At 59.8% G+C, this 17,021-nt stretch overlaps 1 protein-coding gene across 1 annotated transcript; it reads left to right on the top strand.

The window, feature by feature from the left end:
• Positions 1 to 3,453: 3,453 nt before the first annotated feature.
• On the top strand, positions 3,454 to 16,356 carry FIBCD1 (fibrinogen C domain containing 1). Its single transcript, XM_030461321.1, has 7 exons — positions 3,454 to 3,525; positions 8,130 to 8,606; positions 9,539 to 9,698; positions 10,411 to 10,547; positions 15,171 to 15,267; positions 15,635 to 15,814; positions 16,097 to 16,356. Exons 1-7 carry the CDS (start codon positions 3,454 to 3,456, stop codon positions 16,354 to 16,356), a joined length of 1,383 nt encoding a protein of 460 aa, XP_030317181.1.
• The last annotated feature ends 665 nt before the right edge of the window (positions 16,357 to 17,021 follow it).

Below are 17,021 nucleotides of genomic sequence, written 5' to 3'. Positions count from 1 at the left end.
GGGGGACCCTGCACAGGACAGTGACAGGAGCTGGAGGGGGGGACATCAAACCCATGGAGGGAATTCTGCCAGCCAAACTCACAGCAAGAAGCACACACAAGGGGAAGACCTGGCATGTTTGGGGTTTTTTTGTCACCTCAGGTCAACGGTCCAGCAGAGGATGGGCTGGAGGTGGCAGTGCTCTCTCTCTCTCTCTCTCTCTCTCCAGGGCTGCTTGGGATGAGGCTCACGCATCTCTTCTGCATTCTGTGCTCTCCCCGGCGCAGGGGCGAAGAGCTTTGAAGGAGCTGCCCTTTCATTATTAATATGATGATGATGTCTGACGCCGGGTGTGCGCAGCGACGGCTCTCTGCCTCCTGTGGCACCCTGCCAAGAAAAGCACAAGCTGCTCCTCCAGGAGAGGCTGGGTGTGTGTGTGTGTGTATATGTGTCCCTGTCAGCTTTTCCCCCCATCCCCAGCCCAGTTCTGTGTCTTGGACCATAAATAACAGAGTGGTTCTGCCTTGTAAAGTCCCTTGCAGGGTGGTGCTGGAAACTTGCAGGGTTGGAACTACAGGACATCTGTCCCCTCCACGGCTCTGTGATGTTCTGGGGATGCAGAGCACGTGCTGGATGGAACACAACGAGGAAGGTAAAGGGCCACCAAACCCCGCTGCATGGTGTCCTGCTGCCCAGAGAGTCCCATCCCACAGGGGCCATGGTGCCAGCCTCAGCCCAGCCTCTGCCCACCACCACTGCTGCAACTCTGCTTCCCCTCCTGGGCCACAGAATAGAAGATAGCATTCAATTTTTTAAAAAAAAAGAGTGACATTTTTGTGCATGATCTGATCCTATGTTGTTTCAAGCATTTTCTGCCCCCAGACCAAGCCAGGACCCCCAAGCAGCGTGGATAGAACGGCTTGGGGAGGGGAAACTCTGCCAGGAGCCACAGCTCCCGGCAGGACCTCGCTGCCGCAGCAGCCTGCCAGCATCCTCACATCAAACAGCTCTCCCGCTTTTGCCCTCCGGCCACAGCCTGAGCCATGAATCATTCCCTCCCTCTGCCCATCGATCCTGGACAGGATGCTGGCAGCAACCCCCTCCCCACCCCGGCAAACTGCTGTCACCCCCCGGGGATCCCGTGCCTGCAGAGTGTACCCCCACCCTTGGGTGCACCCTGAGCACCCCAGCCCCCCCCAGCACAGGCCGTGGGGACGGATCTGTGGCCATGAGGTCAGCAGGGGTGGCAGAGCTGTAACCCTGGGGACACCCCTTCACGTGTCCCCAGCTCCAGGCACACCCCGTGATGGGTAACACGAGGTGACACTTCTGGGTGTGAATCAGTGATGAGGGCCAGGCCAACATCCCTGCTGGGGATGGGCAGGGCTCACCCTGAGCATCCCTTGGGCTCCCAGAAACATGCTCCCCCTCGCCAGGCAGGCACCTTCTGTCCTTTCTCACCACCAAAGCTTGGGGAGCCACACACCAGCCTGGACATCACTGGGACCCCTGTGCCAGGGTGCAGGGGAATCCCAGCCCTGTGCTCACACACCCCCAAGCACCCTGTCCCACAGCAGCCTCAGGTGACTGGGCTGCAGGTTACACCAAGGTGTGTTGGATTGCAGGTTAAACAGTCCCTGCTCCATCTGCAGAAAACGAGTTGCTGGACTTGGAGGGTGTCCAGTGTGCAGCTCAGCGTGCCTAACACCCCAGGATGACAAGCCACTGAATCACTCCTCCCCGCCCTGCCAGGCCACACGAAGCCAAGATACATTTCTTTTTAATGATAAGTTTTTATTATTTGGAGTTCAGCTAAAACAGCCTCCCGGGCACCCACAGACTCTTTCCTGCTACCAGGGCAACCGAGCAGCTCAGGGGCTGAGCCCAGCTGGCTCAGACACATCTCACACCTCACCTGTGAAACGAGTTGCATGGTCTCAGCTGTAAAGGAAAGTCCTTGAAAACCATCCATGGGGAAGGATCTGGGCTGCCCGCCATCAGCATCACCCAGTAAATCCACACAGCATCACCGAAGCCAAAGGCAGGATTTGTACCTGGCCAGGAGACAAACACAGACACACACGGGTACCAACCACTCAAGCTGGTGCCTCTGCTTGTATTTCCTTCCCCTCCCTCACTACAGCACCGTTTCCAGCCCATCACACACCCAGCTCATCACAGCTGATGAGTTGTCACAGTCTGTCTGTCCTGATGAGGACCCACGCAGACCCCTGGGCCTCCCCCCCTAGAGCAGCCCCCACCCCAGAAAAGTGGGGAGCGGCTGGGGTGTCCCAACCAGGACTGAACCCCAGGGACAGACTGCAGGGGGTTTCCCGGGGGGGTCTTTGAGGCACTGAGAGGTAAACCAACCCCTCCCCCCCCAAGCCAGATTAAGGCAGGGTTGAGCCATCGCTGCTCTCACGATTTGCCTCTGAACCTCTTAGCAACGCTCCTGCCCGCAGGTCAGACACCCGGCACAGAAAAGATTGAAGGGAGGTGCCGCAAAGGTTCGGTAAAGAAAAAAACACATCCACGTTAAAGAAACCCCACAACCAGACCCGGGGAGGGGGCGGTAAATAAAGCTGGGGAGGGATTCCTGCACGGGGGGGGGGGGGCTGGTGGCACGCAGGGTCTCTGCACTTTGAGCTGGGAACGCTGGGATTTAGGGAAGTGATGCTCCAGAGGGTATCGGTGTCACCCCGTGTGCCAGGGAGGGTTCTGGCTGCTGCCTCTCCCCCAGTCAGCACCAGTTCCCCACCATGTGCTGGGTGCTGCTGAGAGCCCCCCAGCCTTTTTGCTACCCTTGGGCACAAAGGTTTGGGGGGCTGATGCCAATACCCCCCTTCTCCCCCCCACCCATCCCAATCCCTGTCCACTGGTAGAACTGAGCATCCTCAGTGCGGGGGGGCTACACTGGGGACCGGAGCTTTGGAAAAGAGGGGATAGGGTCCCCGGGACACCCCTGAACCCGCTGACACCAACTCCTGCCTTATCTACTGCCGCTTCTCCAGATGTGCTGCCACATCTGGGCAGTTGTGGGGCAGGAGAGGGGGGCAACCTTGGATCCGGAGTGACTCCGGAGCAGCTAGGGCTGCCATGGGGGGGCGCAGATCAGTGGTGGGAGAGTCCCCGGGGCATCGCCGGGTCGTGTCCCAAGAGCAGGGCGGGGGGACCCCCGGGGGGGCGGGCACGGCCGGGGGCGGGGGCGGGGGGAGCAGAGGGATGGGCCCCCCGGGCAGGGGGGAGAGGGAGGGGGAAGCCGGGCGGGCGGGCAGGAGGGAAGATCCACCCCCGTGTCCGTGCCCGTGTCCTCCCTCCCTTCTCTTCCTCCTCCTCCTCCTCCTCCTCTGCCGCCGCCGCCGCCCGTCCTCCCGCCGCGGCCAACCGGGCAGGCCGGGGGCTGCGCTGCCGGGGAGGGGGTTTGGGGTGTTACCGGGGGGAGGTCTGGGCACTTGTGCTGGAAGTTGAGGCGCGATGGGGAACGAGCGCTGGAAAACCATGGGAGGAGTCTCGCAACTTGAGGACGGGCAGCAGGAGAAATCGCAGGTACCGGGAGGGGGGGGGGGGCGGCGGGGCAGGGGCCATCCCAGGGGTCCCACCGAAAACCCCGCGTCCTTCCTGCCAAAAAAGCTTTTCCCTCGGTGCAGCCCCGCGGGGTGAGCTGCTCTCCCTCCCTGTCCCCGATTCCTCCTCGTGCGGAGCCCCCCGGGCTGCCTCCCATCACCCCTGCCCCCCTACCCCCAATTATTAAGATAATTTACTTGCAGCCAGTGTCCCCGGGGCTGCCCCTCGGCCGGGCACCCCGCGATGCTCGGGGGTTGTCCCAAACCTCTCTGAGGAAGCGTTGCACGTTTTAAATCGCTTAAATAACCCTGGACGGGGGATCGTGCACCTCGGCTCCCTGATGCAGCCACAGCATCCACCCCTCTTGCAGAGGGGGGGGACACGACACACACTGCCTGGCGCTCTCTTAACCTCCAGGACCAACCCCTCCCATACCCCTCCTTGTTTTTTGGGGGGGCCGTTGCGGTGGGGTGCTGCGGGTGGCAGAGGATGCTGCGACGCGTTGGTGACCGGCACGTGCCGGAGCCTGTTTGCAGAACCCGCCACACGTGTGCCACCTCCTCCGTGTGCCCAGCACACAGGTAATGGCCACCTGCCCAGACAAGGGACACCGAGAGTGCTGGAGAAGACGTGGCTACATAGCCGGGGCATGTGGTTGCCCTGCCAGCACTCTGGGTGGGAAGGGAAGGGAAGGGGTGCGGAGTGCCTGAGACGAGTGTGGGGGGGGAAAGCCTTAGAGCCTGAGAGTCAAGGGGAAAAGCCAAGAGCCAGCAGTGCCTGCCCTCCCTCTGCACCCCAGCGCTGGCCCCAGTTGGAAGCCCCACTAACCATGGGACCCACTCGCCCTCCCAGTTCTGTCGCTTCTTAGTCCCTGAAAGGGATTTCTGCCCTTCCTTCTCCCGACCCTCTTCCCCCGTGCCCAACAGCCCCCTCACCTCACTTGAGGGGGGCTGTGCACCCCGAGATGCGCGGGAGGCCCCAGACCAAACACCCCCCCCTCTCCCCCCCGAGAAATAAACCTGATTCTCCTCACCCCTTCCCGGCAGAGCTGCCACACAGCCCCTCCACGCCGGGGGCTGAGCAGCGATGTCCAGCTGGAGGGGGGGCTACAGCCTCCGGGTGGCTTAATCCCCCCCATGTCCCCAGGGATGAGCCGGGCAGGATGGGTCCAGCAGAGAGGGGCTGAACAGCACAACCTGGAGCCGGTGGTTCCGGGGGGGGGGGGGGTGGAGGTTGCAAAGGAGGCACGGAAGGTGCCGTGGAGCCGGTACCGGGCTCCCAGTGAGCTCCAATGGAAACCCAGTCCAGCCCAGCCCGCCTGTGTGCTCACCCACGGAGCCGGTTCCGATGCTCCCCGGTGCTCTCTCCTCTCCCCGAGCCGTGCTGCAGCAGCGGTACCAGGCAGGCTTTGGATGACGGAGGAGAGAAGGTAACAGGAGAGGGGATTCTGTTCACCACTTCTGCGGGGAGAGAGCAAAGCGCGGCGTGAGGCTGCGGGGAGCAGAGAGGTGCGGGGGGGAGTGGAGGGGGGGGGGAGTTGGGGTACAGCCCCTGCCCCAGGGCGAGCAGGGATGCAGCCCCGCACAAAACTGAGCAGGGGCAGAGCTGGAGAGGCAGGGAAAGGGGAGAGGGACAGGAGCAGAGCCCTTGGGATGCAAACTGAGCTGCCTGAGTAAAAAATGGCTTGGAGAGGGGGGGACACAGGACTGGCCCCTGCTGCCCTGGGGGTCCCTCAGGGCTGGGTGGACCCCGGCAGTAAAGTGGGGATACCTGGACTAACGTTTGCCCCAGCAGCTGAGCCTGAGTGATGCAAAGCACAGCATCCACCTCCTTCAGAAGCACAACCAGGGGCTTGGTTTGTGTCTGGCTGAGGGCAGGGCTCAGGGATAGAGCACCCAGGGCTGCTGCCATCCCGCAGAGCTTGCCTGGGGAGCTGGCAGAGAGCAGCAGCTTCGGCAGGAGCTAAGGGCATCTTCTCATCAAATAGCATCTCCCACGGCAAAGCTCAGCATCTCCATCCGTGCTGGGGCACCAAGGACCCCGTCCCTCATGGGGCAGAGTGGCCAAAGACAGAGTCAGTGCAGGGCATGAAGATCCCAGCTCAGCTGTGCACTGGGAAAGCTGCAGTGCCTCAGTTCCTGCCTGGAGCTTCCTCCGGAGCTCCAGTCCCAGCTCCAGAGTAGGTTTGCAACTGAAGCTCTGCTCGTCCCCACCAGCACCTCCCAGCCATGCAGCTTCTGCTCTCCTTAGGAAGGAATGTTTGGGAGGCTCTGGGAGCTCCAGCTTGATGGATGTTCACAGGGAGACATCAAGAACCGGGGCAGCTGCCACATGCTCAGCAGGGAGATGTCCTGTGGTTAAAACCTTGGCAAGAAGATCCAGGAGCCCAAGGCTGTGCACTGGAGGAGCAGAAACACCTGGAGCCAAAAGGGCTGTGGCCATGGTGGGGCAGGAGCATCTGCAGGACCCTGTGCTGGTAGCTGGGCATGCAGCTGCAGGGCTGCTGTGCTGGGAAGAGTTTTGGGGGGGTCCCACCCCCCAGTTTGGAGTGTTGCTGGTGCTGCTGGCTCGGTGGTTTCCTCCTCTCCCCACGGCAGGTTGCCAGGTAACACAACCTGCCAGCAAAATGCTGGGGGACTCATAAAGCTGCTCCTCATCTCATGGTCACAAGCAGATGGGGTCACTCGTGAAGGGGATCAGCCCCCAGGTTCCTGGTGCCAGCAGGAGGGCAGTGATGCAGGGACTTGAAGGCTGGAAAACAGCTGGATGCAGCTCTCAGGTGGAGCTGCAGGGTTTTGGTGTTTTAAAGCCCACTTGGGATTTGTGCGGCTGCAGAACCAGAGCGTGGGTCATGCACGGCTCTGCTCCTGAAACCCTTAATGCTCAGATGGGTCCCTGGGCTGTCACAGCCTCTCTGCATGTCCCAGCAGGCACGTTTTGAGCTGAGGACATCAGGGCAGAGAGAAGCAGCTATGTGTGGGGCGGGACAGTGCAGAGCTGTGGAGCTGAAGGTGCTGCAATAACTGGGATTGTCCCTGCTGCCCCCACGGATCCCAAGCCTCCAGCCAGCACCCATCCCTCCTGCCACTTCTGCACTCACAGGATGCTGAGGGATTGGGTTGAGCCCAAGTCCAGGGTGTTCAGATGAGCTTGTCAGCAATGGGCATCTTCCACTTCTGTCTGCCACTTCCCTGCTGCTCCTGGGTGCCCTCAAGCTGGGGCTCAGTGTCTACAAACACAGCTCCTCCATCCTCTGCTTGCCAGAGCTTCCCTTGCTGCCTCTGACATCCCATTTCATGCACCCTGAGGGGCTGAGCCTGGGGCTGCCTCATGATGGAGGTCCCTGCTGGGTATCTTCCCATTCATCCCAGTGCCATTTCCACCTCCGGCATCACTCTGTGGGCAGGGGGAAGAAAACTTGGAGCATCCTCATGGCTGATGGGGCACCCAGGGCCCCCCAGCCCTTGGCTGGTCAGTCCCACCACAGCCCGGGTCACCTTAATGCAAATGGTTGCAGGAACGTGAATGCAAGGAAGGGTGCTTGAAGGAAGGTGTCACTCCAGATAGATGTGCACAGGAGGGGACAGAGCCTGGGAAAATCTTTGCAGATGCAGCAATTTTCCCCTCGTTTCGGGGGAAAATAGTCTTTGTCTCTCCGAATCTGCAGTTTTCTGGCAGCCTTGCAATTCCTTCTGACAGCCATGGCCGAGGTCAGGGGAAAATCACATCCTCTGCCCTGCAGGTGTAATGAGAAAGGGAGGTGGCCTGGGGGGGGGTTTGCTGATGGGACTCGATGGAATTTCCCTCCCTCTACACTGGCAGTGTTGGCACTTTGAGCTTTGCAAGGAGAAAAGGCTTTTGGTGCCCACAGAGCAGCTCCCCTGGGTCCCTGCAGCAGCAGAGCTGCCAGAGGGGCCGAGGGAGGGGGTGGGGGTGTCAGAGACCTTTCCTACAGCCATTCCCCCTCACCGGGAGGCTCTGGGACAGGTCTGAGGGTTTTGGGAGCAGCTCTGCTCCCCTCCAGCTGCCAGCAAGGGTGGGGAGGCAGTGAGAGGTGATGCCTGGTGCAGAGTTGTCCCCAAGATGCTCAGGGTGGTCCCAGCATCGACCCTCAGCCTCCCCTTGCTGCTGGGGACAGCCCCTCCCTTCCCTTGCTTCCCCTGCAGTCCATGCTCTGGGGTGGGGTGGTGGGAGGGAGAGGGAGTGTTTTCCTTTTTTCTGCCCATATTTGTGCTCAGGCAGCCCCCCGAACACCTCCTGTGGAACCAGGGCTGTTCTGCCTGAGTACAACCACCTTAAATTAAAGACGCCAGCAGCCACCAGGCGTTCACTCTCTTTATTATTTCATACCTCTGCCTCCCAGGTGGGTTTCGCTGCTTTGCTCGCCAAGAGCTCACTCGTGGCCTCCTCTGTCCCTGGCAGAGCCCCCTGGGGTCCCCTGTGCCACCACCCGCACACCCAACATCACCTCCCACTGTCACTGGACACCCCCCCCCTCCCCAAAAAGCTTGTGGGGGGTTTGAACCCACCTCTCAAATGAAGGGGATGGGTCCCGACGGTGTCCGTGTCTCTCTCTCTGTCCTCAGAGGATGAGCTGTGGGTACATCCTGTGCACTGTCCTGCTCTCTGTGGCCGTCCTCCTGGCTGTGACAGTGACAGGGGCCATCCTCTTCATGAACCACTACCACACCCCTGTCACCGAGTCCCCCCCGGTCATCAGCACCAACCCTGAGGAAGCCAACGCTCTGGTGACCATCGAGAAAGCCGACAGCTCCCGCATCAACATCTTCATCGACCCCAACTGCCCTGACGGGGCGGGCACCCTGGGGCGCCTGGAGGGGCTGCAGACCTCCCTGCTGCACGCTGTCACTGACCACGACGCCGAGGTCAAGGCCACCAAGAGCCAGCAAAAGGCCCTGCTGGTGACAGTGGCAGATGAGGTGGCCAAGCTCTTGACTCACGCCGTGCAGCTGCGGGCTGACTGCGACGGCCTCAAGAAGGGGCACAGTGCCATGGGGCAGGAGCTCAGCACCCTGCAGGGAGAGCAGGGCAGGCTCATCCAGGTGAGGCACAGCTCTGGGTGCTCCCCACGGTCCCAAGGACATGGCTGCCCATGGTGTCCAAGGGCAGATCTTCACCTAAAGGAGCTGAAGGTTAAGGGGGGTGCTTGAGTATTGGAAGTTGGGAAGCAGAACTCCATCTCCAGCTCATCAACTACCTGCATCTCACTGCCAAACCACCCTGGCATGCAGCCTTCCTCCCTGTGGGTCTCCTGCCTCTGGGTCCAGTATGGGGGCTCCCAGCAGAGCTGAGCACAGCCCAGGATCATCCCAGTGGCAGCTCACACAGCAATCACCCCCCTTCTTTCTTGCAGTGCCAAAATTTTCCCAGCTGATGAGCCATGTTGAAATGCTTACCTGGGCACGCTGGGGATCTGCTGGGTGTCCTAGCAAGACCCAGGGCACAGTTTGCATGCTCAGCTCCTTGCCTGTCCCTCCTGGTGCTCATCTCTCTTCGGTCCGAGCTGCTTGGTTCTGCTGCTTCACTTTGCTCCCTGTCCTGCTGCTCTGCCATGGCCATCCCGTGACACTCACCCAGCCCAGGTCACCTCAGGGGATGGCAGAGAGCTGTCGGCTGTCTCAGGACACAGCTATTTCTGCCACCTCCTCCCACCTCTGTGCCATCCCCTCCCTGGCCCAGAGATGCTCCTCATCCAAGGGGGTGGAGGCTGCACCCACGCACCCACGTTGGGGGATTTCTCAGCCCAGTTGGCAATAGGAGCTACCTGGACCCAAAACCCACCAGAGATGCCTTTATGGGCTCTGCTGTGGCTTTTATGTCCCCTCAGCCTATATCAGGCTGATCTATAGCCAGGCAGGGAGTGTTACTGCTGGCAGATGGGTAGGGGAGCGGGCAGAGCATCCTCCCGGAGGGGGTGGTGAAGGTGTTGGGGGTATGGGAAGGATTTAACTACATTTCTTGTCCCTCCTCACAGCTGCTCTCAGAGAGCCAGACCAACATGGCTCGGCTGGTGAGCTCTGTCAGTGATGTCCTGGACACCCTGCAGAAGGAGCGTGGAGGTGCCCGGCCCCGGCTCAAGGCTGATCTGCAACGAGCACCAGGCAGGGGAGCCCGGCCACGGGGCTGCTCCAATGGTGAGATGTGTCCCCAGGGAGAGGGAGACACCTGGGACTGCTCTAGGCTGGTCCTTGCCTAAAAAAGAAGGGAGAGAAAACAACCTGAGGTGTGGGGAACCAGCCTGGAGAAGGGAGTTAATACAGTAGGGGGGCTGGCAGGGAGATGGAGCATGAGGGAGATGCAAAGCTGTGTCCTGGAAGGGGTGTTTCTCACCCTGCAGCCCCCCCAGTTGTCCATAAACCAGCACAAAACCCACTTCACACCCCTCTGGACCCACCCATTCCCCATGCAGACGTAGCTGGGGCAAAAAGCAGAGCAAGGAGCACCCATTCCTTTGGGTGCAGAGGGCAGTGGGGCTCAGGGTGAACTCTCACAGTCCTCATCCTTTGGAGAAGATGAAGCTGAGCAAAGCTGTCCCAAGGCTGCAGGCACGTGCCCACGCTCTGCCTGCAGCTGCCTCTGGGCATCAGCTCCCTCCTCCCCAGCTGGGTCCCAGCCTGACCTTGCTGTCACACGGGGTCAGTCCCTGCTGGCTGCTGGGGGGTTCCCCAGGATGGCCTCGTCCCCCCGGGCATGGCTTAGCTTTGGAGAAGAGAGAAGGGAAAGAGCAAGGCAGGACCGAGCTGCCAACCAGAGCTAGCAGCAAGGTTGAGTGCCTGAAAGAAATGGCAAGACATTAAATTAGCTCATTAATTAACTGTCCCACCCCATCCCGATGCCACCCTGCAGGCTCCCGGCCCCGAGACTGCTTTGACATCTATCTGAGTGGACAGCAAGAGGATGGGATTTACTCCATCTTCCCCACCCACCATCCCTCTGGCTTCCAGGTCTACTGTGACATGACGACCGACGGGGGAGGCTGGACGGTGAGCTGCCACCATGCTGGGGGTGATGCCACCACCACCAGCCACGGGGCTGTCCCCATGCTGGAAGGGTGGGAGGCATCACTCTGGGCATTTGGATGTGTTGATGGGGTCTGGCTGTGCACAGGGTGCCCAGTGCAAGCAAACAGGCTCATTCATATCATCCTGACCAGGCCAGGAGTTGGGTGCCATGGTCAGAATTCATCCCTCTCTGCAGGGCTGGTGCCCAGCTGGGGTATGGGGTAGCTGTGGTGGTGCTATGGGGTGAATGGCTGTGCTTCACCTCATCCTGGTGGTCCTAGGACTCAAGGCAGACCCCAAACCCAGCACTTTTTGCCTCAGCTAAAACAGGGGTTCTGATTCACTCTCTCTCCCTGGCCACCCCATCTGATTGGTTTTGCTGTGGGGGCTGCAGAAGCCCCAGAATCACAGCAGAGGGGCAGGGAGTGGGGAAGGCAGAGGGACCCATGCCTGGCAGCCCCAAACCTGGGAACCCCCCTTGGCCCCTGGAGTGTGAGCGGCCCCTACATGGAGGATGTGGTCTGGGGGGCTGGTGGAGCAGTCAGGGGGTCCCTGGGGTGGTGGCTGAGGGCTCACGGGGGCAGGGGGGTTGCAGCCTCTCCCCTGAGGACACACTGGGTGAGCCAAGCTGGCCAGCACCCCTCCAAGGAACAAATCCCCACGATCTGATTCCCCTAAGCAGCTTGGAGCAGTGCCAGGAGGGAGCTTATCCCCCCCTGCCCTCGGGGGGCTGCTGAGTCTTCAACACAGGGCTGCCCACCCCAGGCAGGAGCAAACTGTCATGTACAGGATAGTGCCAGCAGCTCCAGTGGGGAAACTGAGGCACATTGCAGCCATCAGGACCCCAGCTCCTGCGGGGCTTACAGGGGGGAGACGGGGGCCCCTACTTGCTTCTCAGGGTGGGGAGGGTCCCTGCAAACCCCCTGCACAGCCTCCACCAACCCCAGCCCTGCCTGAAGAGCAGCCCAAGGTGATTAGAGAGCCACTCAGAGGCTTATTTAAAGCTGCTGCAGGCGGGAGAGCCCCGGCTGGGCAGGCGAGGGGGTGAGGGGGATGATTTTACATCCAGCAGCCCGGTGGGCTCCGGGGCTGGCAGGATGCTGCCTGCAGCCAGGGTCAAGCATCATCCCAGCATCCCTGGCTGAGGAGCCAGGTCCCGGCACTCCCGGGGTGGGCACAGCCAGAGTGGGATCAGGATGCTCCCCTCCACCTCCCATTTTATGGGGCTGCACCTTTAGTCCCCCAGGGTGGTGGGTTTGGGGGTCTCAGGCAACTCCGGTGAGGGTGGGGACAAGGGGGAGATCCCTGGGGTACCGACTCACCTGGGTTCCTGTTCAGCCATGGCAGGGCTGAGCGCCCTGGTGCAGAGCCTGGGAAGTTTTCCTTCTTTTCTTCTTCCTCTTCCTCCTCCTCCTCTGGAGAGATTGCTGCTGACATTTGAGCTTATTTGCATGTGGGCGGAAGCGGTGGCAGCAGCTGAATCAATTTTGTTTCGGGAGCTTGGGAGCTGCTGAGCTGAGGCTCAAGCCTGCAGGGACGGCTCCGAGAGCCCGGGGAGAGGAACCACCCCGTCAGGGACAAACCCAGCATCACCCCTATCCCTATCCCAGAGGCAGGTCCTGATCATTCCCAATCTTCTTGGGGAATACTGGGCAAAGTATGGATCTTACTGGGCCAGTTCTTCCGCTTCCTACCACGGTTGTATCCAGTCCAGATTAGGATACCCCTGGCTCGTTTAACCCCCTGTTCCTGCCTGCTCGCAGTGAGGTCACTTTTGCCACCATCTGTGATGTTGAATCCAGGCTGGAGCCATAGGGAGCATCCTCCAGTCAGCCCCAACTTTAATTGCAGGGATTCCCTAGAGCAGAACCCGGGCTTGTGGCAGCCCCATGCTGCATTCGTGTGATTGTCCAGCCTGACCTCCCCTGCCCTTTCTGCCCCCCACCCCTGGCACTTCATTTAAGCAATGAGGGGACAGAGGCCAGAGAAGGCTCAGTATCCACGGAGGCCTGAAAACGTTGTTGCTTCTTCACATCCTCTGGTCTTGGGAATTTTTTTTTATTTGCAACCACCTCACACTCCTCCTGGTGCCTCGGAGCCTCCATCACTGCCCAGCCAGGGCAAATTCACCCCCGGGATCAGCATCTCAGCCCCCTAAGCAACGGTGCCACAACTGCCCCAGCTGCCTCAGCATCATTTTCAGTGCTCAGCTCCAGCTGGGAAGCAATAGGAAAGATGAAGGCTGCAGAAATAAAGCCTCTACAAGCAGGACGAGGGCCATGGTGACGTTAAGTGACAGCTTCCAGCTTGACAGACACCTGCCCTGCTGAGAACACTGGCAGGGATGGCTTCACCCAGCCTGCTTGTCACCCACCAGAGGGGTCCCAGCAGGGCTGGGGGGGTTTGAACAGCCACTGATGGATTTACACATGAGCTGAGACAAGCTGAAGGCAGCGGGTGAGATGAGCTGGGGGAAATCTGTGCTGGTTCCAAAAGATGTGATTTGTGTGCTGCCATGAATGAAGACAAGAGGCTTCTGCTGGCAGGGACAGGAGGGAGAGGCCTGGTCCCCAGGATGGGCAGTGGTGCCAGCCCTGGTGTTTGCTGGTGAACACATGGGACTGGTGCTGTCCAGCTCCCGCAGTGATCCGACTTCATCTTCTCCATGGATGAACCCAAAGATGGTCTGTGCTGGGGCTCAGAGGAACTCTGTGTGTCCAGGCCTGCAGATCCTTCCCTTGCTGCCAATGCCCCAGCAGGCACAGGCTGGGCTCCCATTTTTCTCTGGTTTTAACCCATTTTTCTGGATTAGCACCTTTGCAGGAGACTGTTCCTGCCCTGTGAGCTCAGCGTGACCGGGGGAGGCAGAGAGCGGGGGAGATGAATATTTCAGCCTTGGCTTTAAAGAAGGGAAGGAAATCCTTTTTGCTTAAGAGGGGGTGATGCATATTTGATGAGGAGGAAAGGAGCAGGGCTGGGAAACAGGCTGTGAGCCTGTGGGTCACCCGAGCACACAGCATCCCTGTGCACACAGCATCCCTGTGCACACAGCATCCCTGTGCACACAGCATCCCTGTGCACCAAGCAAGGAGGAGGCTCCCACATCCCCTCCTGCACACCCCAGGGAAGCAGAAGGAGGGACAGTACATGAGAGATGCTGAGGATGGAGCAGGAGACCCAGGAGGATGCAGCACCTCCAGCACCCACCAGCACTTTCAACCCAGCACCCAACCCCCTGGGGCCAAACCTGGTGGGCAACAGGGACTGAGGGGGCTCTTCCAGCACCCAGAGGAACCCCTGAGTTGTGCTGAGGCTCAGCCAACAAGGACATGTCCCACACACCCCTCCCTGGGCACTGCTCAGGCAATTGGCCTATTTACACCCATGGATCAAAGCCGATTAAGAGGAGCATCACTGCTGCTTCCACCACCTTCCCTGGGCCAACACTGGCTGGGGAAAATCAGCTTCGGGCCCCTGTCCAGCCATGTCATCCCCCTCTCCCAGCAAGTCCCCCTAAACAGGCTTAGCCACAGCTTCTCAAGTGCTCAATGCCAGGATCAAAATTAAGGCTCTAATTCTAGAAGGTAAGTACAGCAGGATCAGAGCTGCTCCATACTGAGGAAGGTGCTGGAACCTGCACCAGGCACCTACAGCCCAAAAAAATACTCATCTGGTGCAGGGCAAACCAGTGTGAAGCTCACAAGCCACTTCTCCACATCCCTGCACATGTTTCCTGGCACAAAGTGCCCTCTCCTGCCCTGGCCACAGCCACAGGAATGTGGCACTTGGTGGCCATGGGCTCAGCCAAGTTTAACACAGTTAATCCAGGGCTGCTTAATTAAGTTCAAGTGGTCTGGCGTGGAGCAGCATGTTTGGGATCATTGTCAATAAACCCAACCTGAAAGGATGGACAAAAGGGGATGAAACAGGCAGGGCACAACATAACACACCAAAGAGCAGATGGGAGAAGGAAAGGGAAAGGTTCAGAGAAAAAAAAACTGAACTGAGCTCCAGGGATCCGGGGGGCACTGCAGGAGTTGGAGCAGTTGGTGCCCCTTGGGGTCTGTCCATCCTCCTTTCCTTTCCTTTCCTTTCCTTTCCTTTCCTTTCCTTTCCTTTCCTTTCCTTTCCTTTCCTTTCCTTTCCTTTCCTTTCCTTTCCTTTCCTTTCCTTTCCTTTCCTTTCCTTTCCTTTCCTTTCCTTTCCCTTTCCTTTCCCTTTCCTTTCCTTTTTCCCTTCTTTTCCTTCCTTCCTCCCTTCTTCCCTTCCTTCATTTCCTTCCTTGTTTCCCACCCTGGACCTGGGTGCTGCCAGCCCTTCCTAGAGCACTGGACACCAACTCCCAGGAGCACACCATGGGTTTTCCTGAGCCTTTCTCCCCTCTCTGTGCAGGGGGAAGTGTTTTATCTCAACCAACTCTCCCATTCCCAGTAGCCTGGTCTGGCATTTCCCAGGGGACCTGCTCACCCCCATCCCTGTGTAATTGCAGGGGTGACAAGGTTTAGTTTGTGCCCCTGTCTAATCAGATGGGCAGCCCAGTGGGGGGCAGAGGGGCTGCTGAGGGTGCACACCCCATGACTGACACCCCCACATCTCCCTCCCCAGGTGTTCCAGAGGCGGGAGGACGGCTCCGTGAACTTTTTCCGTGGCTGGGAAGCCTACAGGGATGGTTTTGGGAAGCTGACAGGAGAGCACTGGTTAGGTACATGGGGCTGGGGGAGCTTCTGGGTAAAGAGGGGGGGGGGGAAAAAGACCCCAACACTCCCTTGGCCAAGTCTCACCTCCCAGGAGTCACATCCCAGGCAGCTGGGAGGGGACCACAGAGGGACAGGGAAGTGATGGGGCTGTTTTGCCCATGAGCTGAGCACCTGCCCTTGGCCATGCAGCAAGGACAGAGCCAGGGCTGGATGTGGGAACCTCTCCCCATCCTATGCCGTGCAGCAGGAACAGAGCCAGGGCTGGAGGTGGGAACCTCTCCTCCATCCCACCCCACACCCCCTCCTCCCTGGGGACCCCCGGCCACCCCGTCCCCATCAAGATCTCACACTCACCCCCTCCCTTGGCCTCAGGGCTGTCTCGGATCCACGTGCTGACAGTGCAGGGCAGCTACGAGCTCCGCATCGACCTGGAGGACTTTGACAACGGCACCGCCTTCGCCCACTACGGCAGCTTTGGTGTGGGGCTCTTCTCTGTCGACCCCGAGGAGGATGGGTACCCCATCTCCATCTCTGACTACTCAGGGACAGCAGGTAGGGTGGTGGGACACAGGGATGCACGTAGATCTGTAGGGACAAGGGGAGCCCACGCCCACCAAACCTTTTTTCTGGAGCATTAGGTGTCAGCAGCAGCAGCGTTGGCTGCGTCCCTGTGTCCCTCTGCTGGGGCTGGGTGTTTGTGGGGTGTGTGACCCCAATTGCTCTGTGTGTCACCGGGGTGCCCACACGAGCCTTCCTTGGGATGGGAGAGAGCCCAAAGGCAGGGTGAGGGGCAGGAAAGGCTCATTATGGTTCTTTTCTCCTACCCCATGGCAGGAGACTCCTTCCTGAAGCACAACGGGATGAAATTCACCACCAAGGACCTGGACAACGACCACTCGGAGAACAACTGTGCAGCTTTCTACCACGGGGCCTGGTGGTACCGTAACTGCCACACCTCCAACCTCAACGGGCAGTACCTCAAGGGCCACCACAGCTCCTACGCCGATGGCATCGAGTGGTCCTCCTGGACCGGCTGGCAGTACTCCCTCAAGTTCACTGAGATGAAGATCCGACCTGTCCGGGAGGAGAATTAGCTGGATGGCATGAGCCCCCCAACCCCCTGCCCTTCCCCACTGTCCCACAGCCCCATCCCTCCCATCCCTACCCCCATTTTCCATCCTCCCCGAGGGCTGGCCCATCTTTGAGGGGTTCCTAGGAAGGGTGGCTTTTTTGCTGCTTCAGCCACCACTGGACTTTTGCTCTCTGCTGCTGTGGTCTCCTGGTCAGAGTGGGATCTGCAGAGAAGGGAGCAGGATGCAGGAATCTGGGGAATGGTGCCCAACGGTGTGTGACAAGGAAGGAATGAGCCAACAGGAGGGATGCAGCAGTCCAAGGCACCTCCACTCATTTCCCTTTTGGACACAGTTCTGCTGAGGGACTCAAGGACGCTTGCCATGGGGAGCCCCCAAACCTACAGACCCCCCCCTAAGGACTCCGGGGAGGCTGCTGCTCTGCTGTCCCAGCTCACCCCATGGTGCTACTGGGATCGGGGAGGGCTGGGCTGGTTTGCAGCCCCTGCAGACCCCAGAGCAGCTTCTCCTGTCTGTAAACCCTCACCTCTGCCCTTCCCAGGGCAATGCAGCCGGAGAGGGACAACCACACAAATTCCTCTGTCCCTGTTATCCTGGAGCCTCCTGGTGGATCAGCACATCCCAAAGGAAGCTGGCAGGGTGCTGCAAGGACACAGCCCCAGAGCAGA

The sequence above is a fragment of the Calypte anna genome, chromosome 17 (assembly GCF_003957555.1).
Source record: "Calypte anna isolate BGI_N300 chromosome 17, bCalAnn1_v1.p, whole genome shotgun sequence".
NCBI lineage: Eukaryota > Metazoa > Chordata > Aves > Apodiformes > Trochilidae > Calypte > Calypte anna.
The sequence above is the reverse complement of the archived record's forward strand: the minus strand, read 5'-3'. Positions and strand labels throughout refer to the sequence as shown.

Bases quoted from the DNA above. Each gene is read 5' to 3' on its own strand.
- FIBCD1 (XM_030461321.1), top strand. From the start codon at position 3,454: ATGGGGAACGAGCGCTGGAAAACCATGGGAGGAGTCTCGCAACTTGAG. The intron at 8,607-9,538 runs GTGAGGCACAGC...CCCTCCTCACAG, and splicing joins AGCAGGGCAGGCTCATCCAG to CTGCTCTCAGAGAGCCAGAC. The intron at 15,815-16,096 runs GTAGGGTGGTGG...ACCCCATGGCAG, and splicing joins TGACTACTCAGGGACAGCAG to GAGACTCCTTCCTGAAGCAC.